We start from the raw sequence: 19,869 nt of genomic DNA, 5'->3' as shown, positions 1-19,869 counted from the left end.
ACAGGGCCATTTTTCTGATACAAAAATATTGCAGTCAGTTGCACAATTTCCTTCAGCTTATTTAACAACGCCCTCCTGTTTAACAAACAACAGCCTTGCAACAGCAACACAGGACCTTGTGACCACAAGGTTCAATTTCTGTAATTCCTTTTTATCAGGGCTTTTGTCAGATCTTTTTAGGGCTGGTTCACACTGACCGCGCGATTTTGCAGCAGTCAACAGGAGTTACGCAAACCACTCTGCCTAGTTTGCATAACTGACGTCGACTGCTCAGCTTCCCTTCTGCGCGCTGTTCACACTGCACTGAGCCCTTCCTGTTGACTCAGCGCTATGCTACTTGAGGGGGTGGACTTACTCAGTCGATTTCCTGATCGATTGAGCGGGTCTACACTTGCGCTCTGTCAGTTGCAGCTAGTACAGAATACAGACGTGCTAAGGTGCACTGCAGAGGCAGCAGGTACTGGCTCAGAGCTACCTCTGCTGCTGGAGCCTGCACTGTCTCCTGCCAGGGACTGCTACAGTGACAGCAGCTTCTTCCTGCTCTCTTTCTGGCCTCAGCTAGAGAGGGATGAAGATAGCAACAGCTGCCCTGCACAGAAACAATGAGCTGCTAGAGGCATCCACCCCTGCATCAGATCTCAGGGTCAGCTGAGGAGCAGAGGAAGCAGAAAGCAGAATCCACAGGTTTGGTAGCAGTCAGTGGGGCAGAAATTGGGGCACAGGGGAACAAGAGCTGGTGATGGGGGATGCAGGGCTGCAAGAACTGGGTATTGGTTTATTTAACTGCCGGGAGTAGCAATTGGGTATGAGGGATGCATGATCTGGGTATTGAGGGAAATGGGAGCTGGCAGGCAGTGAAGCAAGAGACAGGATGTAAGCAGAGAAGGAGCTGGATAAAAGCAGGGAGTTGTGTGTGCATGACGGTCAGATAAGGTGATGACAGAAAAGTGGTGTATGGTCATCACTAGGCCACACCACAGGCCTCCATTACAATACCAGCTCCAGGTGTAGGTTAGGTAGACAAATTATCCAACCTAACTGCAAATCACAAGCTACTCATGTATTTAGGAAGAATCTTCAGAGAACTTGTCTGAATCATTCTGACTGGTTAAAATAACATCTTCTGATATTCCATAGAAAGGTCTTGTACCCCTTTTATTCTTGGGCCCCATATCCTATTTACAGATGGTACAGTGGCTGGCAGGTTGTCTGTGAAATCCAGGCCTCCTTGAAGTCAATGAGAATTTTGCCAGTAACTTCAATAAAGCCAGTATTTCACCCTCTCTGTGTGTGATCCATTAGATCTGATACTCTCAGCAGTGTCAGCTTTGGTCAGTGAGTCGATTGGAGTCCTATGAAGATTAACAGCAAAGAACTAAGAAAAACTTGTTTATAAGATCCCAGTAGTGAGAGGGGAGGAACAGCCACAGTTATTTAAAAGAACTCTTAATGATGAAAGTTAACTGAATGTGAAATAGTCATTAACAGAACCAGCAAACTGTGAAAATTTGGATTAAGGAGATTTTAATAAAGAGTGAGATTTTCATTATCACATTGAAACAGACATAGCAGAATCATTCATCAGAGACCACATCTGAACTGAAGTATGTAGGGAAATGGGAGGACTGGCCTGGAATGGGGGCAGGATTTTGATGGAGCACTAAGGAAGGTAAGGGCATAGATGATCTAAATCTGTGTGTGAAAGTCTTGGGTCCCATTTTACAAAAAATAAAACAAATACACATTTAGTTTAAAATAAAACTTGTTTTACGACCCATCTCAACTCTCCACCTTCCAAAAATGCAAATAAATATTGAAAGTTACTTAAAACCATCCTTGATTTCTGTGCAGGATGAATTTCTTCCCATGCTAATTTGCCCTCACTTTTATAAATGGTCACCCCTACTAGTGAGTTTTACTACGCTTTAAAATATTAACAACAATATTCATTTAAAAAAAACCCACCTTATTCTGATACAACAAGGTATGATTCAACCATTTTGAACAAACACTGGAGATTTCTTTTAAGCAGCTTGCCCAAGGTCACGTATCATAAATCAGCAGCAGAGCTAGGAATAGAATTTAGGGCTCCAAGCACCTAAATTCATTCTCTAGGCACTAGACCACACCTATTCTCTTGATAGCCTAAAGAATATTATATACTAGGCCCTGTTACCTATAGCTGCCTACTATGTAAGGTTTATAGCATGTGGACAGGTTTATAAATGCTTCAATGCCATCTATTCACTTACCTTAGCAATATCATACATGACAGAGATTTTAAATTCCCAGTCCATGAAGGTGCCATCTGGATAGGAGATCTTATCATTTAAGACATCCTAGAAGGACAAGGAGACAAATAGGCTAATCTATAGCAAGGAAACAGCCAGAGAAGGCATCTTTGTCATGTTAACAAAGCCCTGAATCACACAGCCTTTTGGCTAGTGACTGAAAAAGGGTACCCTTCTGTTTTACTTAAAAAGTGCATAAATTAGGACAGACATTGGGTTACCTGGAAGCTAGGGAATGGAATATAACCTTGTCCTACACAAACAACTACAAAAAGGTGAGAATTTAACTTCCAGTCACTGTTATTTCCAGTGGCAAAAATGAGCCTCTGTGAATATGTTTGCCTACATGAACACTGTGCCTAGCGAGACATTCTGACAGGTCTGTCACTGCACCCTTTAACTATGAGAGTAATCCAAAGCCCATTGAGGTCAATGAGAGTCTTTCCATTGATTCAGGAGCAATAGCAGTTTACACCTGCTGATGGTCGACTCCAGGTAGGAGAAGGGTGAGGAGCAGAAGAGAAGTCAGTGATATTACTTCAAATAAGCACTGAAGTAATATTACTGACTTCCCTTCTGCTCCTGTTCCTTCTCCTGCCCCAGGACCCAGCCATCTGGCAGGTTAGCATTTCCTTTTACAAACTGGTAAGAAGAGCTTGCACAGTTATTTACCCGCAATGATCCTCTCTCACAGTACTCAATCACCCCCAATATCATCATGTCCATCTTCACTGTGCCATAAAACTTTGTCAGGTTGTAATAGTCGATCTGGAGGAGCTAGAGCAAAAATAATTTATCCATTAAAAACAAAATCAATTGTTAGTGTGGAACCGAAATTAAGTCTGCTAGTGTGAAGAGGTTCTCAATCCCAGACCCTTATATGATATGTGGGTTCTCCATGTGCATGTATGAAGAACCAGAGTTGCTGAAGAGTAACTGTTATTCCAGAGCCTTCTGGTCTAGGGAGATAAGAGTGGGGAGTGACTGTTAATTGTATTCCAGACTTTGCTGTCTCCGTTATTGCCTCTGCTGTAGAACCTCACAGTTTCACACTCTGGACTTGGATACCCATTATAAATGACTGAATGTTGCACATTAGTTAGAAAATGAACAAATGATAAAAATATGAGGTTTCTGCATGATAATATGTATTTTGTTAATTTATTTAGGCTATTTATAATACCTTACAATGTATCTGTACCTAATGTAAAAATGTACTTGGCATATTTTGTGTAAAAATTATGAAGTATTAAAAACAAATTAAACCCTAATGTAGGAGGGCATAACTCTGTGGAAGTTAATAGAGATGTATTTGTATACATCAGAGATGCATTTAACCCTTAATAATAGGACATTTGACTATACCACTCCACTATTAAATGATTGGTATGAAGTGAGGAAAAAAAGAGCATCACTTTTAGCATTGATTATAAAAATGTGGATTAGCAGGGGTCTAGTTCATGAACTATCTCAGTCATCTTCAACTTCGAAGGTTTACAATCCAGAATCAGAACTGTTCATAAGACCCCACCCCCCTCCATAATACACACAGCTGTCCTCAGGCTACAGTAGCCTGTGGGATGGATATACACACACACAGATTTTGTGGAATGATTTCACTAATTAGTTTCACCCACTCTGTGGTGTCTAGTTGCTACATGAAACAGTTACCTTGTTTAGTTCTATCTTTTGTTTCTCTGTGAAATTCCCATCATTGTGTTTGAGATCTTTCAGGATCACCACCTGGAAAGAAGAAACAACTAGAAGGAAACCATAGCAGTAGCACAATAATATACCATCCTCCCCTAAACTACTTCTGGTATTTCAGTATATCCTTATCCACTAATAAGTAGTGGAGTTATATTATCTTTTACAAGATTTACCAAGTTGATAGGTTCTGCTGTCCTGGAATAGATTAAGGGGCTGATCTTTTAAATTCTTCACTCACATGAGTAGACCTTGCTGAGGCAAAAAGATTCTACTGAAATTCAGGGGACTTCACACATAAGAATACTCCTTTGCCCATCTAGTCCGCTAATTTGCCTCATGTCACATCATATCAGACCAGTGGTCCATTATGTCCTGTATCCTGCCTTTTGCCATTCTGGACCAGGCCAGTAGTTCATTGAGTCCAATATTGTACCTCTGGCAGTTGCTGATGCAGGGGGCCTCAAATTAAAATGAACACCTCACGCCTTCCATAACAGTCAGTTTTGCAAGGTTAAATGGAAATGGGGATGACCTTGCTTCCTGATCTCTGGAGAGAATCAACTGTCTTTCATAGAAGCCTCTCACTAGAGAAGGGAAGGGGAGCAGAGATGCTGTGGTCATCTTACCTTCTTGTCATATTTGGCTTGGCGCTGTCTCTGGACTGTATCACGCCTCTTGTCTTCATCAATCTGGGGAATAAAGAAGGCTCATTAGCCAGCAATTATAACATACACTACCGTGGCAGGCACCAGATTGCAGAGAGAAAATTAATGTCCAAGCATGCCACTGTCTGCTTGGGTGACTCTTTAGAGTCAACTAAATCCCATAGCATGCAATCACCATTTGTGCAACTCCCATGTGCTGTCAGGGTCTTTTCTTCTGATCAATACTATTGCCTTGTCCCTCCGTGTTTTACAGACAGAACTTCCTGAAAAGGGATGTCTTTTGTGATACTTATGGTGTGGGAACCCAATGAGCTTGGAAATAAATACCCTGCCTGCTTTACAGTCATATAAAGAACTTGTACTTGTGTTGCTGTATTAAGTGGGGAAGTTACTGGGGATTAATCTTATTCGTCTTCTGCACAGTGCGCGGGAAGTGAAAAGATAGTGAACCAGTTTTAACAGGTGCTTCTACTACTGTCAGAGCCCAAGCAGTGGTCACTGTTTGTCTAACGCTAAACCTTGATAATGGAGAGACTCTGAGCTCCCTACCCCCGGGGATATCTTGTCCCTCCTACCTTCAGACTGACGTGGTTTGTCTCATTGGTCTCCAGAGGCAGGATCTTGTCAGGTGATATGTGAGACCATTTCTTCTGCCGAAGTGCAATATCTCTTCTGTACTTCCTGTGAAACAAGCAAACCTGTTTAAGATCATCCTATCAAACAACTGGAATCCATACTGCGGACTGTGGTGGGGAATCTTGGAGTGCTAGAGAGAATCCTGAGCACAAGGTCCTGTATTCCCTTCTTCATGCATTCCTGGAAAGCCTGCTCCTACAGTTCCCAGCTTCCAGGCCTGGAAAAGAGAAATACCCTCTCCATCACATACCCCTTTTTTCTCTATAGATTTAAAGGGGTCAGTGCTGGAGAGCAATTGCTGGCTGGTTGCTGCTTAATTCTTCACATTCACACATGGGGAAGACAGTGCAAGTAACTGCCAAATGAGTCTACAATAGCTTACACTGTTTCCTTTTCTAAGCTATTGAACATCCTCTGAGAGCGGTCTCAGAGGCAAACATGGATCAGATGAGCCCCTGGTAACAAGGCTCTTGCGGAAATGAATTGTGCTATCCAGGAAAAGTCAGAAGCCGGGGGGAGGCACCAGAATGAAGTAACGTGACTTCTCATGAAGGGCCTTTGCCTCTGGCAGATTCCCTGATTATATCAGGAGACAATCCTTGGAATTGGAGGATTGAACCCCTGTCTTTTTTGCAAGAATGGGGAGAAAACCCTTTCCTCCCTCAACAGAAGAATTATAAGAAAACTGTGAAACAGGAAAACAATTCATTGGAATTTCCACTCTTCTATGCAGCTTACTCCTGTATAAGAAACATCCCCACCTCCCCCTACCCCAAATTGGTTAGTGGAATGCTGGGGAATCCTGAACAGTGATTGGCTGCTAGAGAATGCTTCCAAATATTGAAGATTCCGGGATTCTGACTGACAATTTATGTTTCTAATATATTTTAACTGCCATTGCTAAAGGGAAAGGGAGGAAATGTCCATTTTTAGTTGTACATTTCTCCCCCCTGATTTTAGTCTGGTTTGCTGAGTTGCATTTGTACCATCATAATTTGCCAATAGAAGCAACAGTCACAGTGCTCGAAAGCTGTGAGATCATGGTGATCTAGTTGTAGGGGTCTCACTCTGTCTCTCCTGAATTCCCGACATGAAACTTTAATAGCATTCAAGAACAGAGATACCATAAAAGAGAAATTTCCAGAGGGTTAGGAAAGCATTACATTGTGGAAATTCCCGTTTCATAATCTTAAATAGAAAATCCTATAAATTATCAATAAATTAACTAATCCCAGTAGAAAAAAGAAATCAACTTTACCTGTTCGTATCTAAGCACTTATTGGACTGGAATGACATCTCCAATGTCTAATAATGGTTTTGTGTTTTTTGAGGACTCGGAATTGATTTGTTTACTTGGAAGACAGAACTACCCAGGAAAGTGTGGGCTAGTTGAGGAACATCACAAACCGGGTGATATATAAGAAATGATTGTAGATCTTGTTCATTTTCTTGCCTAATGGAGCCTTAGGGGTGTTATTATCATCTATCAAGAGATAAGACTTACTAGAGCAGGAAATTACTGCACAATTGAAACTTGGGATAGAAGCTTAGGTAGGCTGCTTGTGGCTATAGTGATGGGAATAGCAAACTGGGATCAGGTGCAGAGAGTTGTTAATCAGGGCATTAACTGGCTGGCAAAGAAGAATGGCATTGTCAGGCATTGTCTTCGTCCTTGACCATTATGAGCTGATCCACTGCATCATCTGAATTAGCTAGGGTTATGAAGTTTGGTAACATTTCTACATGCAAAGAGCAAATTCTTTGTTAAAAATAGCACAAATTGATTCTGAGGAACCCCCAGGCATTTTTTCTGCATTGAAGGTTGTCAGATACCACAGTGATGGACGTGGCATAAAACTCTAAATAGAATTCAATTATTAATATCTCTGCCATCTGTCAGATTCAGGAGGGGTAACAGTATCTTTTGCAGCATTTCAAAGTATCTGGAAATAACCTTTTGTCAAATTTCTTCCAGCTCTTCAACAAATAAAATGAATACAAATTAATTCTATCAGTTTGTTGGTATGCTTGTCCTGAGGTTTGGGAACAATGAGCTTTTCTGTTTCTTGGGTACAGATGGGCATCCAAGTGTGGACTAGCTACATCAACTTGGATTCTTATCTCATGGAAAGTATTAGCTAGCAAGGAGAACACATCAGGTCAAAATGACAAAGGTTAAAGTGTGCTACCAATCAGATTTTCATAGAATGTTTTGTCTCTGAAGTCCTTTGATCTGTGGAAAAGGAGTTGTGTGAGCTACTAAAGGTGAAAGATCCAGGTAAAATCAATGGTTCTGAGTCCTGGGAATAGGAGAGACATATAGATGCACTGAATGTGGGTTGAAATTTTTCTCTGAGAGGATTGTACTGGGGATTTCATCTTCTATCTATCTGATTTTTCCACCATTATAGAAGTGGTACCGCAATCTAGTCAAAAATTTTTAACCATAGAAAAAAGGGTATAAACTAACTGCAGTGAGGCAGAATGAGTCTGGGAAAATAATAAGAAACAGAGTGGGTCTAGGTCAGTGGTTCCCAACCTGTGGCCCAGGGGCCAAAAATGGCCCGTGGGGGCTTTCAGAGTGGCCCGCCAATCGCCTCCCGCTGGCTGCATAGGGAGCCGCTGCCTAAGGATCAAGGTGGCGCACATTGCCACAGGGCTGAAAGATGGTGAAGGCTCTTTGCTGCAGCCAAGGGGATGGGAGATCAGTGCTCTTCTCTCCCTGGCTGTAGTAGGAAGCACAGCAAAGTGCTCCATCTGGGTTCATAGGTCCATAGGCGCTGGGGTCCCTGCTGAAGCCAGAGGGAGGTGAGATCAGAGCTCCCCTTCCCTGGCTCCAGAAGAGAGCAAAGCACTATGCCTGGGTCCCTAGGTGCTGGGGTCCCTGCTGGAGCCATAGGGAAAGAAGCACTGATCTCCTGTCCCCCTGGCAGTGGCTGCAGAAGGGAGCCACTGTCTAAGGACCCAGGTGGAGCGGACGGGGCTACAGGACGAGTGCGGTTTCCCTGCCGCAGCCAGGAGGAGGGGAGATCAGTGAGGAGGGAGGCAGCCTCCTCACTGAACTCCTTCAATCTGGCTGCAGTGGGAGGAGGGGGTCGGCTACTGGTGGAGACTGGTGGCCCTTCAGGGTTGTAAAAATGATATCTGTGGCCCTCAAGCCAAAAAGGTTGGGAATCACTGGTCTAGAGACTACAGCACCAAAATTTTCTGGTGTTTTGATTTGGGCAATGACACAAGATTGAGTCATCCTTCCAGCAGGAACTGTTAAGTCACCAAAAGAATAAAGAAACATAGAAGAGTAATAGAAAGGACTAAGTGCAAGCAATAAGTGAGAAAAAGTCTGAAGGTTGGCCTTGTCCTCACAGAGATACTTGTTAAGTTTGTGTATGTACATGAACCAGTGCTTTCTAGTGGGTGGAATAGGCCTGACCGTCTGTCACATCTACCACCTGAGCAACTGGATCATTTCTCAAAGCAGGGAGTGCTGGGTGCAGATGCCATTTGTAGTGTCTACATAGAGTGGCACACACAGAGGGAGAAGCCAGCAACAGCCTTGCTGATGGGTGGAGATAATTGGACGGATTTTCAAGGAGATATCAAACAACCCATGCCCAGCAGCAGCAGATGGAGGAGAGAAGAAAGAGGATAGTACCTCAACACCAGGAGAGCGATGATCAGAACCAACACGACAGTCCCTGCAAGTGCAAAGACAGCGATAGTCAGGATGTGTGGGCCTGCAGAGGAGAGAAATGGGAAAATAAACAACCTTAGTGAGAACATTAAACACATGATATTAAAAAATATATACCCAGGACCTGATGCAAAGCCCTTTGAAGTCAGTGGAAGACTGGCCTCCATTTAGGAAGGCATGACATCAGGTTACCAATAAATAAGTCAGTCAAGCGGATATGCATGAGGAGTCACAAGGTGTCTCCCTGCCAATCCCCTGAAACATGTGTCTCACTTATAAAAGCCTGCATGGTTCCAAACTCACACTTTGATAATGTGACTGACTGATGTTTGAAATGTGAGTATTATTAGAACACGTCTTGTTCTTGAGGCTCTGCTACCCCCTCGTGGCTACTGACACTATAGCATGCTAAAGAATATTACACCAGGAATTAATATTGTGTATTCAGATTCCTAAAGAACCAGAATAAAATTTATGTTGGGGTATATAGACTCCATCCTGGGATTGGTAGGGTGGGCATTAATATTCTCTGAGCAATAGAAAAATCACAGGTGAAAGCCCTAATTTCAAGGAATGTTATGGGGAGAGTAGCAGAATTGAGTCAGATGTTGCAAATTACACACTATAAAAGGGTTGTGTGCTAGTTATTGAGTTTGGTTCGCTTCCTAGAATAAGGAGGACATGGTTAGCTAGAACAATTTGGTAGGAGGTGTAGGGTAATAATGACTAAAACTTTGGCTATCTAAAGCCATTCTTTGTTTGGATATATTTGTTTGGAAACTGGCTAGAGGAAGCCTTTTTGAACTCTTGGCTGTAGAAAGCATTGGTTTTTTGTTTTGACCAGGCTGCAAAACATCTGATTATATCAGAAGTTGGATTTCTAGATTTGCAAGTATTGGTCCACCACTTTACTATGGCTTGTCTGACTGTTACAAATAGATAATGGAAGTCTATGCTTAATCCTGAACTAAGCCTAATATCTCCGTATTGGTTTGTGTTTTCATAGACTTTTAGATGGTTCAGAAGCCTATTTATGGGGCAAAATGTAAATGATCTGGTCTCATTACAATGTTTCTATTATAGAGGAAATGAACTCTGTAAAAATGTCAAGTCTCCTATTTTGTGGCTATAAATGGCTCCAGGACACATTTTTTTAAGGAGTCTGAGGGTGGTGGAAGGATGTATGTGCAAACTCTGCACTCCATATACCCCCATACTGCAAAATGACTCATGACTAGTGGGAAACAAGTAAATGGTACCTCAGCTTAGCTACGTTTGCATCATAACATTCATCAACATAAACATGTAGGAGGGTAATCAAATAGTGGACTTTAGCTTAATGTGCTAAATAACTCTTTGGCCAAATAATCACAGTGCTCATTTGTTCTCTGCTGGGCTTTTGGTGCCACTGTGTTCCACAAAACGCTGAATGCTAGCAGTCTGATTGAAGACAGAAGGAAAATCTGGTCTCCAAGATAGTGGTATGTCATGGTTCTGTGGTCTAGACTTGTCCTGGGTCCCTCACTGGGTCAGTCAGAAAACTAGAGAACTGAAACAGAGCGTGGGTCAAGCCAGTGGGAGCTAGGTTGAGCTGGCGTTTGCTGGGAGTCTCCTCTTGCTTGTTTCACTAGCAAAGAGTGAAGCTAAATGCAGGTTAAGTGGAACTTTATTACACCCTGTGCACTGCTCTTTCCCTGTGTCTCACTTGCTTCTAGCCTAACTCTACCCATTCCTGTCCCCTGATGTGCTGTCAATAACACTCCCTCCAGGAAATGTGGACCCTCTGACTCCAGTTCCACTGATCACAATATACTGCTGACTGAGTTAGTATCAGCCTGTGATGGGGTGTCCACCCCACAAAAGTGATGAAGCGGTTAAGATGACCTGGTAGGCCAGATCACTACCTAGGCTATACCTGGAGGAGGAGCCAGGGAGCAGGGATTAATTAGAGTCAAGGCTCAGCTGGATAGGAACAGGTCACCCGGCAACCGGTCGCAAGTGGAGTGCCCCAGGGGTCGGTCCTGGGGCCGGTTTTGTTCAACATCTTCATTAATGATCTGGAAGATGGGGTAGATTGCACCCTCAGCAAGTTTGCGGATGACATTAAGCTAGGGGGAGTGGTAGATACCCTGGAAGGTAGGGATAGGATACAGAAGGACCTAAACAAACTGGAGGATTGGGCCAAAAGAAATCTAATGAGGTTCAACAAAGAAAAGTGCAGAGTCCTCCACTTAGGAAGGAAGAATTCCATGCACAGCTATAGACTGGGGACCGATGAGCTAGGCAGCAGTTCTGCAGAAAAGGACCTGGGGGTAACAGTGGATAAAAAGCTGGATATGAGTCAGCAGTGTGCCCTGGTTGTCAAGAAGGCTAATAGCACATTGGGCTGCATTAGGAGGAGCATTGCCAGCAGGTCGTGGGAAGTGATTATTCCCCTCTATTCAGCATTGGTAAGGCCGCATTTAGAGTATTGTGCCCAGTTTTGGGCCCCCCACTACAAAAAGGATGTAGACAAGTTGGAGAGAGTCCAGTGGAGGGCAACAAAATGATTAGGGGGCTGGAGCACAGGACTTATGAGGAGAGGCTAAGGAAACTGGGCTTGTTTAGTTTGCAAAAGAGAAGAATGAGGGGGGATTTGATAGCGGCCTTTAACTAACTGAAAGGGGGTTCCAGGGAGGATGGGGCTAGGCTGTTCTCGGTGGTGACAGATGACAGAACAAGGAGCAACGGTCTCAAATTGCAGTTGGGGAGGTCTAGGTTGGACATTAGGAAAATGTTTTTCACTAGGAGGGTGGTGAAGCACTGGAATGGGTTACCTAGGGAGGTGGTGGAATCTCCATCTTTAGAGGTTTTTAAGCTGAGGTTTGACAAAGCCTGGCTGGGATGATATAGCTGAGGTTAGTCCTGCTTTGAGCAGGGGTTGGACTAGATGACCTCCTGAGGTCCCTTCCAACTCTAATATTCTATGATTCTATGTATAAAGCCAAGCAGCTGGGGGCAGTAGCCTGCAGTCACTTCCTGGGAGAAAGGAGGTAGTTTGTAAATATAGAAGGTAGTCTACAGCTACTCCCTGGGAGGAGGGAATTTGGGTTGGCAAACCTGTAGAGCCAGCATGGTAGGAAAGGCTCAGGGGAAAAGTAGCAAGGTATGGGATAGGCCAGACCTTAGCAGCCAACAAGTGGGCCCCTGAACTGGAACTCAGAGTAGAGGGTGGGACCGGGTTCCCCTGCCAGCTGCTGCAGAAGTAGCATGGACCAGGTGGCAGGGAATAAACTATCTGGGACAATTTGTGTTGAAAGACTTTGATACCATGGAAGGGGGAAATGCTGAGTGACCTGCTGAGTTTTGACGAGGAAGCAGAAGCTCCTGAAGTGAGATGGGGATGGTGGCTAGAGAGGGGCAGAGAGATGAGGTGGAACTGCAGGAAGGGGTGTTGGCCTGGCAGGGCTAATCCCCAGGACAACCAGGAGGAAGTGCCATCTAGCATGAGTGGAGAACCCCATGACACAGCCATAGTGAACTGTTCTCCACCAGACATTTTTTGTACACCTTACAGCTATTTGTATACAAGACACTTTGTTAATATGAAGTTAAGCTTTCTGGCTCTCCACACAGCCTTGGGCTCTTCATGCTTATCCACAACATGAGAGTTTGCATCCAAAAATCAAAATGTTAGAGAGCCAGAAAATGAGCAGTTCAGGTTCCAGGATGATGGAGGTACCATTCCCAAGGCAAAGAAACCATGAACCTTCCAAATCTAGGAAATGTAAAGTTAGGGAGACACTTGCCATGCAATCTTAACTCTGTCCTTTTGGTTCATCACAGTACCATTACACTTCAGTAAAACTTTTATTGCCCAGTGTGATCTCTTCCAGCCATCATCATATACACCACAGATCACCTGTGCTGCACAGAGTATAGTGAGAGTCCTAGCGGTGTATGAACAGAAATGATCATTAGAAGTTGTTCTGGGTACATTGAAAAAGACAGGTTTAATTAGGGTAGGATAAGGTATCTTCTCAACTCCTATTGACATTCCTATGGCAGTTAAGGTTGGGTGGCAACACTTGCTATGCAATATGATCTTAATCCTGAATAAGCCCCCTCCATCAGGAACCAGTTTTAGTAGGTGTCTCACCGGTGCTTGGAATGTCATTAGGCAGCTTCTGATTCTTCCAGATGAAAGATGGCCTGGAAGTTATTACTTCTGTCTTATTCTGGTGAGTGTCATACTGCAGGAGGAGGTGGTACTGTGGGAGAGTGAAGAAATGAGCTTTGTTAATAGCTCTCACACTCAGTCCCTTTCTTTTGCTTCATCATCCCCAACGCACTATATAAGTCTCAGCGAAAAATAGACTTATGCACCCTACTGCAGTGATGTGTTCCCTCCAGCCTGGTGCCTGTATCTGTCTTTCATATTCTTCCTGAACTATTACTCTGTCCTTCCGGAAGTGCAGCAGTCCACAAAGTCATTGGTGTTTTTGACTGCATTAGTCCTACCAAGTCATCAGGGTGACTTCTTTCCCCACTTGCCTCATTGTCCTTCTGTAAAGGGGCATGCCCTCACACTGGCGGAGGGGAGACTAACAACCTCCTCTGGGCCTGTTCAATTCCAACAAGGCAAACCGGCAAAGTTTGTTCTGCCTGAAGTGGGGGGAGGTTAAAAGGGAAAACCTGCCCCAGGAAGGAGCAGTGAACAGGAAGAAGGCTGCCCTGCCTCAGACAGCCAAGACAGGCTCGCTGAGAGAGACAGCAACAACTCCCAATGCTGCACAGCACAGCCTCAAATCAACATACCCCATGAGGAGAGGCTGGAGATAGACCCCATCTAGATTAAGCACAAAGGGCTGACCCAGGATGACTGTCTGAATCCCTTCCTTTTCTCTAATTTCCCACAGACTCCCTTCTCCCAGAAGGGAAGAAATACAGGAGGCAATTTTTCATTTGTTTGCTTGCTCCAAGAACCCTTGGGGCAGCTGCTGGGGAGAGAGAAAGAGAGTACAAGGACCTGAATCGGGGTCGGGGATGGGACTTGAAGGGACCTCTGCCCCTCACACCCTCACTACACCAGTAGCCCCGGTACACCTCCATTTCAGCTCTGGCTATCTCTCATCATCATAACACCCTAACCCAGGGCCTCTCGTTCCCCTCTTACGTATTACCACAAAACACCTTCTTAATGGAGATACATACTTGATTGGTATCTACTGCTGTATATAGTAGGGACAAATTGACATCAAGATCTCCAAATTCATCCAGGGTCACTGGACCCAGTGCACCTGTGGACACAAGGAACAGATCAGTGAAGGAGCCTGGCACTTTCCCAAGAAGCAGTAACATGTGACAGGAAGAGGGGGGTAAATTAAGAGACTTCTGATTTTAGGGTTTTTCTTCCCATCCACCTTCTGCATCAACATCAGAGCACCCTTCTAGCACCCACATCAGCTAATTCAGCCTCTGCTTCTCCCCCATTTCCATACTATTTTTTTCTTTAAAAAATGAGTTTGACACTGGTAAAAGGAGTAGAATTGACAATATTGAAGAGTGAAACACTCCCTAACCATAGAAAAGATATAACTCATGTAGCAATCAGTCTGTTTTACTTCCATATACTGATCCTGCCAATGGGCGTAGAAGGTGAGAAAGAAATTCTGATTATATCCTTGGTCTCAAAGACTAAGGAAAATACAGAGATAATTTATGTTCCTTTTTACTGACTCCAGGTGGGCTTGATTTTCATCTTTTAAGGATTGGATCTAATAACCTCATGTACCTTGCTATTTTAAACGTACTTCTTCTTATCCTCCTGCTTTCCTTCTTATGGTGGGGAATGCATACAGTCTTTAACTCAAGTTATGTTGATGTTGTAGACTGAGGATTTTAGAGTGGAATCTTCAGAAGCACCCAATGTTGGCCTAATTCTGCTCTCTCTGAAGTCAGTGGTGAAACGGATGCTGAGGCCTTCTTGGCCAACGTTAGCTGTGACTAAATGTTATCTACTGTACATTCTCCCCACACTGCTTAGAAATGGATTTGGTTCAATGTTACGTGTACTTCATCCTCATCCAGCCTTAGCCAGTCTAGCCCAAAATAAAACCCAGGTGCCAGTCAGATAACAGGGAAGAGTCTAATGGACTCTGCAACCCACTTAGAAGCCTCACTATGACACATCCTTTGGTCCACCCTGGCAATAATCTCCATGTATACAGTTCAGTCCTCTATACCTACATCAGAAAAGCACAATATTAGCCAAGATAATAAGGCCAGGGAGCTGAACATATCCCATCCTACTATGTGCTGGCCAGGGAGCGCCCCTCCCTCTTATACAGTGGTATTCCTAATAGGCCATTTCGGAAACCTTTACACCACCAGAGCAGAATGAAGAGCTTGCAGCCCAGGAGAGATTCTAGCCCCCAAACACTTTGGTTCTAATTGTCATTTATAAAATGTTTCTCCTCTTATTTTGTATGTGATATATAGTGAGGAGAATTCTCTGTGTACAGATATTACTTAGTCTGTTTCTTCAGTACTGAATATCATGCTATATTTTGAAAACTCAGTTGAACAGAAGAGGGAAGACAACTCATTGTAGAGTTTGAACTAGTTCAGCAGTAACAGGACTTCCCTTCATACTCACCTGGAAAACAAACTCCCTCCCCCCACAGTCCACTCAGTGAGATGTTCCTCATGATTGTATTTTATTACCTTCAAAAGTGATGTTCCGAAACTTTTCAATGAAAACAGAGGGAAAAACTGACTCTTGGGAGAGCAGAAGTTCCTTCAGGACATGTCCAAAGAGCAAGACTCCATCCAAATAGCCGACAACAAAGTTATTATTCAGCTAAAATACGAGGGGGGAAAAAGTTGTCAACATAGTAGCCTGTTTATATCTCCATCCAAAACTGCAGCATAGTTGGTGGTATCTGCTCAGCAGAAACTCAGGAATGGAACAGCAGAGGCTGCTGCAAGTCAAAGTGAGGTGCATGGGCAGTGGTGTGGGGGGCTTCAGGTGTGGAAAAATAGGATGCTGCAAGGTAGGATTGAGATGTATAAGCAGAGTGAGGTGAGGGAGCCACAGGACTGTAGTAAGAGGGTACTGCAGGTCAAGACTAAGGTGCAGTGGTAGAGCTGGGGAGGCCCTAGAACTGGAATAGCAAGGGGTGCTGTGGGTCATAAGTGTTTTCCCATAGACATCTCCTGACAACTGTTGGTTTCTGAATCTTCATGCCTTGGGTTTAGTTCTATAATACTTGATGGCTCCTCTAAGGTTTCTAGAAGCCTGCCGAGGAGACTTGGTGATATTAAAGGTACCTAAGACATGGATGCTGCCTGACTTTTTGCTGATGCAACCCATGTAGCAGAAAGTCAACCCACAACAGAAATGTAGCAGCACAAGCTCCAGACAACACTCGATTTGCTGTGTTGTTGTAGCTGCCTGGCCCAAAATGGACAGAGCCAGGGCATCCATAGAAAAGCACTGAATTGCCTTTCATCAGAGTTTAAAGCTGTTGCTCTGCACCAGAGGGAAGTAGCAATACCACTACACTTACCCCCACAGGCACAGGGAAGGCAACTAAGCCCTATAGCTGTACTGCTCAGCTAGAAACCTGTCAGAAGAGGCTCGCCCAACTCCAAATTCCCCATTTATTCCCCTTTGAGAGCAAGCTGCTTCACCTCTGTCTTCCCACAACTTCTGCAAATCACACTTTCAGACTCTTTTCTTTTTCCCTGGTTTTCTCTGTAGTATAGCAGACTTTTTGTCTCTCCCCCACAGTCTGTGTCTCTTGAAAACTGGCCACCACCCATTTTTTCCCCACAGCCCCCATGCCACATCTATAAATCCTGCCTGAATTGTGTAGTATAGCTACTCTAGAAAGTATCTGATAGACTTTACAGTCACCCCAAAACAGGAAGTGCAGTCCATATATTCACAGCTGTCTCCCAAATCCCATGAACTAGATACTTGCAGGCCAATTAAAGCCTTGAATTTAGTTCAGGCCTCATAATGTAGCATAACTATCTTGCACTTTGGCATTGTGATACTGTAACCCTATGTCATGATGTCAGGGTACAGCAGGAAGAGGAGAGGTCATCCTGCATCAACACACTGTAATGACATGAAGAGCTAAATATTGGCATGCCATGCTGCTGTGTTGCAATGTGATTAATTTGTTTTGTGGGATGAGTACAGTCAGTATCAGCCTTCCTCCCCACACCCCCAAACACAAAGTGAACTGGATTAAATGATCAGATATGAAATAGTACGGTTACCAGGGAGTCTTCCTTGGAATCTGTAGTATTTGGGCTGTAGCTGGGTGGTGGCAGCGTTAGGACAAGAACGTTCCGCATGTAACTGGGTGATGTGTTGTTCTTAAAGTACATGTGACTGCAAAGAAAAACACAAGTGCTCCAGAGACAATGAATAGCAGGAGCAGTGGAGAACCCCAGCTCTGCATACCTATAGAGACCTTTCCTTCTCCCCAAATGGAACTATTGATTAAAAGGCTCCCGTAATGGTTCTCAAACTTTTTGACATTGTAGGTCTCTTATCACTGTAGTAGATTGTTCATACTTTTCCTGTGGCAGCTATATCGTTTAGCTACACAAAATGGTAATATTGGGACAGATCTGAAGAAATCAGATGAAAATAAACACATACACTTAAGTAGATTCTATTATCCTGCTTTGTTTCTGGCCTGTTTATTTCCTCTTCCCGCTTGCAGAACTTTACACTTAAAGAGACTGAGTCCCAAATCTAAAAAGCTATTGAAGGCTCCTAATTTCCATAGAAATCAGTGGAAGTTAGGAGCCTAAATACCTTGGTAAATCTGAGCCTGAGTCTTTTCTTGATATCTGAAGACTCCATTACTATAATTAATCCAGGTTACGGGAGCCTGGTAAGCACAAAGCTTACAGGACTCTATGTTTTAAAGGTGTCATCTGAAATATACGCACACTGAGTAAACTGCACACTACTTCATTTTATTCCTCTTGGAGGAAGAAGGATTGAGTTGAGCCTGTTGGAACTTTAACCTGTGGTTCCAAGAGGTGTTTGAACCTAGATTTTAGATTATTAAACTATTCCTTTAGTGCCTCAGTTCTGACCCAGAAAGGCCAGATCTAGGATTGAGAGGAGTTCATACTCCTTGGCCCTGGGGATTCTTGGCCTCTTTGAGGCTATCACTAATAGAACCAGTTAGTATAAATAGTGAAAACACCAATTGTCCTAGTGATAATTTAACTGAGATTACCAGTTCATTTTACATAGAACTGTAAATACTGAAAGGCTCCAGAAACCATTCCTAATCTGAGTTTCCAGTTTCTTTGCCTCCCAGCCATGGCATGGACCTGACTGGAACTGGTGACTTATAGTCTCAGTATATTTAGAGTACCATGAACAGTACTCGGATTTGTGATATTTTCTATGGCTCTTATGCCATTCCAACACACAAAACAAAAATTTGTCCTATGCATACTATCAAAGAGATGGTCAATACATAGACATACCTTCTTACTACTGATACCTGATTTCCTTCAGATTTATATATTTGCTCATGTCCAAGCTTAGTATGTTTCAAAGGGGAGTCATGCTAGGGTAAACCTGAAAAAACATTTATCTCAAGGCCATCAACACTTATCAATTTCTGTTCTCCCTTTCCTATTATTGCAAATATGTATTTGAATGAAAACTTCTAGGCTTCCAGCTTCTCTTCCATCCTGTAATGAAATCAGAATCTTGTATTTGTGAAATCCATTGAGATCACTGCTGTGGAGGTCATTGCAATAACTGACCTGATAATAGCCTCTCTCTCACTTATATATATATATATATATATATATAGCACTAGTAAGATCATATCTAGGAAACTGCATTCAGTTCTGGGCACCACAAAGATGTCTGACAAACTGGAAGATCAGCATAGCAAGAAAACAATGAAGGGGCTAAAGGAAATAGTAAATGAAGGGACATTTTAAAAAAAATTACACATCATTTGGCAAAATTATGCAACTAAGTAGAGCTGGATAGGAAACAGTTTTCCTGTCCTGCGAGAAATTTCATAATTTTGAAAAGTTTCCCATTCTGCAGTGGGACAAAACTGAGATCTTGGAAATTTTTTAGTGACAAATCAGAATGACCAACTCACCAACTATAGAATAACCAATGGCCTAGTGGTTATGGCACTCACCTAAAATGGAGGAGACATGAGAGAGTTAGATTCAAGTCACTGCTCTGCCTAATTCAGAGCAGAGACTAGAACTGTGGTCATCTGCATCCCAGCTGAGTGCACTAGCTTCCAGGCTCTTCTAAGGTGGATTTTTCCTGTTGGAGCTGTTCCACTTTGTATAAATTAAATATTCATTCATTCATTGGATCAGAAAGAAAGACTGAATCTATAGGCCCCCAGTTAGGGCACTCACCTGGGATGAAGGAGACCTGTGTTCAGGTCTCTGCTCTGAATTAGGCAGAGTAGGCCTTGGAACCTTGGTGTCTAATGCATCCTAAGTGAGTGCCATAACTACCAGGTTATTCTGGGGTCTCTTTGTTCTTTGAGTAGAATTCCAACTGTGAACTGAGAAAAATTTTAATCAAAACTGCACTTTTCGCAGGAAAAGCTTTGAGTTTGACAAATCAGCATTTTTGGATGAAAAACTTTGTCAAAAAATTCCTGACCAGCTGTATCGCTAAGGAGGTATGAGAAATGTCTACAATTACATTAAGGGAATAAACACTAAGGGCTGGATCTTCTCAGGTACCAAGGTGCCTAGTGGGATTTTCAAAAGTCCCTAAGTAGGTTAGGTGCCTAACTCCCATTGATTTCAATGAGTTAGGTGCCTAACTTACTTAGACACTTTTGAAAATCCCACCAGGTGCCTT

General features: G+C 43.3%; 1 protein-coding gene across 1 annotated transcript in view; it reads right to left on the bottom strand.

Moving 5' to 3' along the window:
- Nucleotides 1-19,869, bottom strand: part of GUCY2C (guanylate cyclase 2C) — a 64,090-nt gene that overhangs the window by 29,237 nt on the left and 14,984 nt on the right. The window contains exons 7-16 of the mRNA XM_067559056.1: nt 17,265-17,379; nt 15,699-15,834; nt 14,187-14,272; nt 13,132-13,243; nt 8,955-9,036; nt 5,242-5,347; nt 4,628-4,690; nt 3,963-4,034; nt 2,964-3,068; nt 2,253-2,339 (exon numbers count right to left, since the gene is read on the bottom strand). Coding sequence (XP_067415157.1) covers nt 2,253-2,339; nt 2,964-3,068; nt 3,963-4,034; nt 4,628-4,690; nt 5,242-5,347; nt 8,955-9,036; nt 13,132-13,243; nt 14,187-14,272; nt 15,699-15,834; nt 17,265-17,379 — 964 coding nt within the window. The remainder of the gene's footprint in view (nt 1-2,252; nt 2,340-2,963; nt 3,069-3,962; nt 4,035-4,627; nt 4,691-5,241; nt 5,348-8,954; nt 9,037-13,131; nt 13,244-14,186; nt 14,273-15,698; nt 15,835-17,264; nt 17,380-19,869) is intronic.

The sequence above is a fragment of the Emydura macquarii genome, unplaced genomic scaffold (genome assembly GCF_026122565.2).
Source record: "Emydura macquarii macquarii isolate MOO-44397 ecotype Brisbane River unplaced genomic scaffold, CSIRO-AGI_Emac_v2 contig_2205, whole genome shotgun sequence".
Lineage (NCBI taxonomy): Eukaryota > Metazoa > Chordata > Testudines > Chelidae > Emydura > Emydura macquarii.
This window is presented reverse-complemented; position numbering and strand designations above follow the sequence as displayed.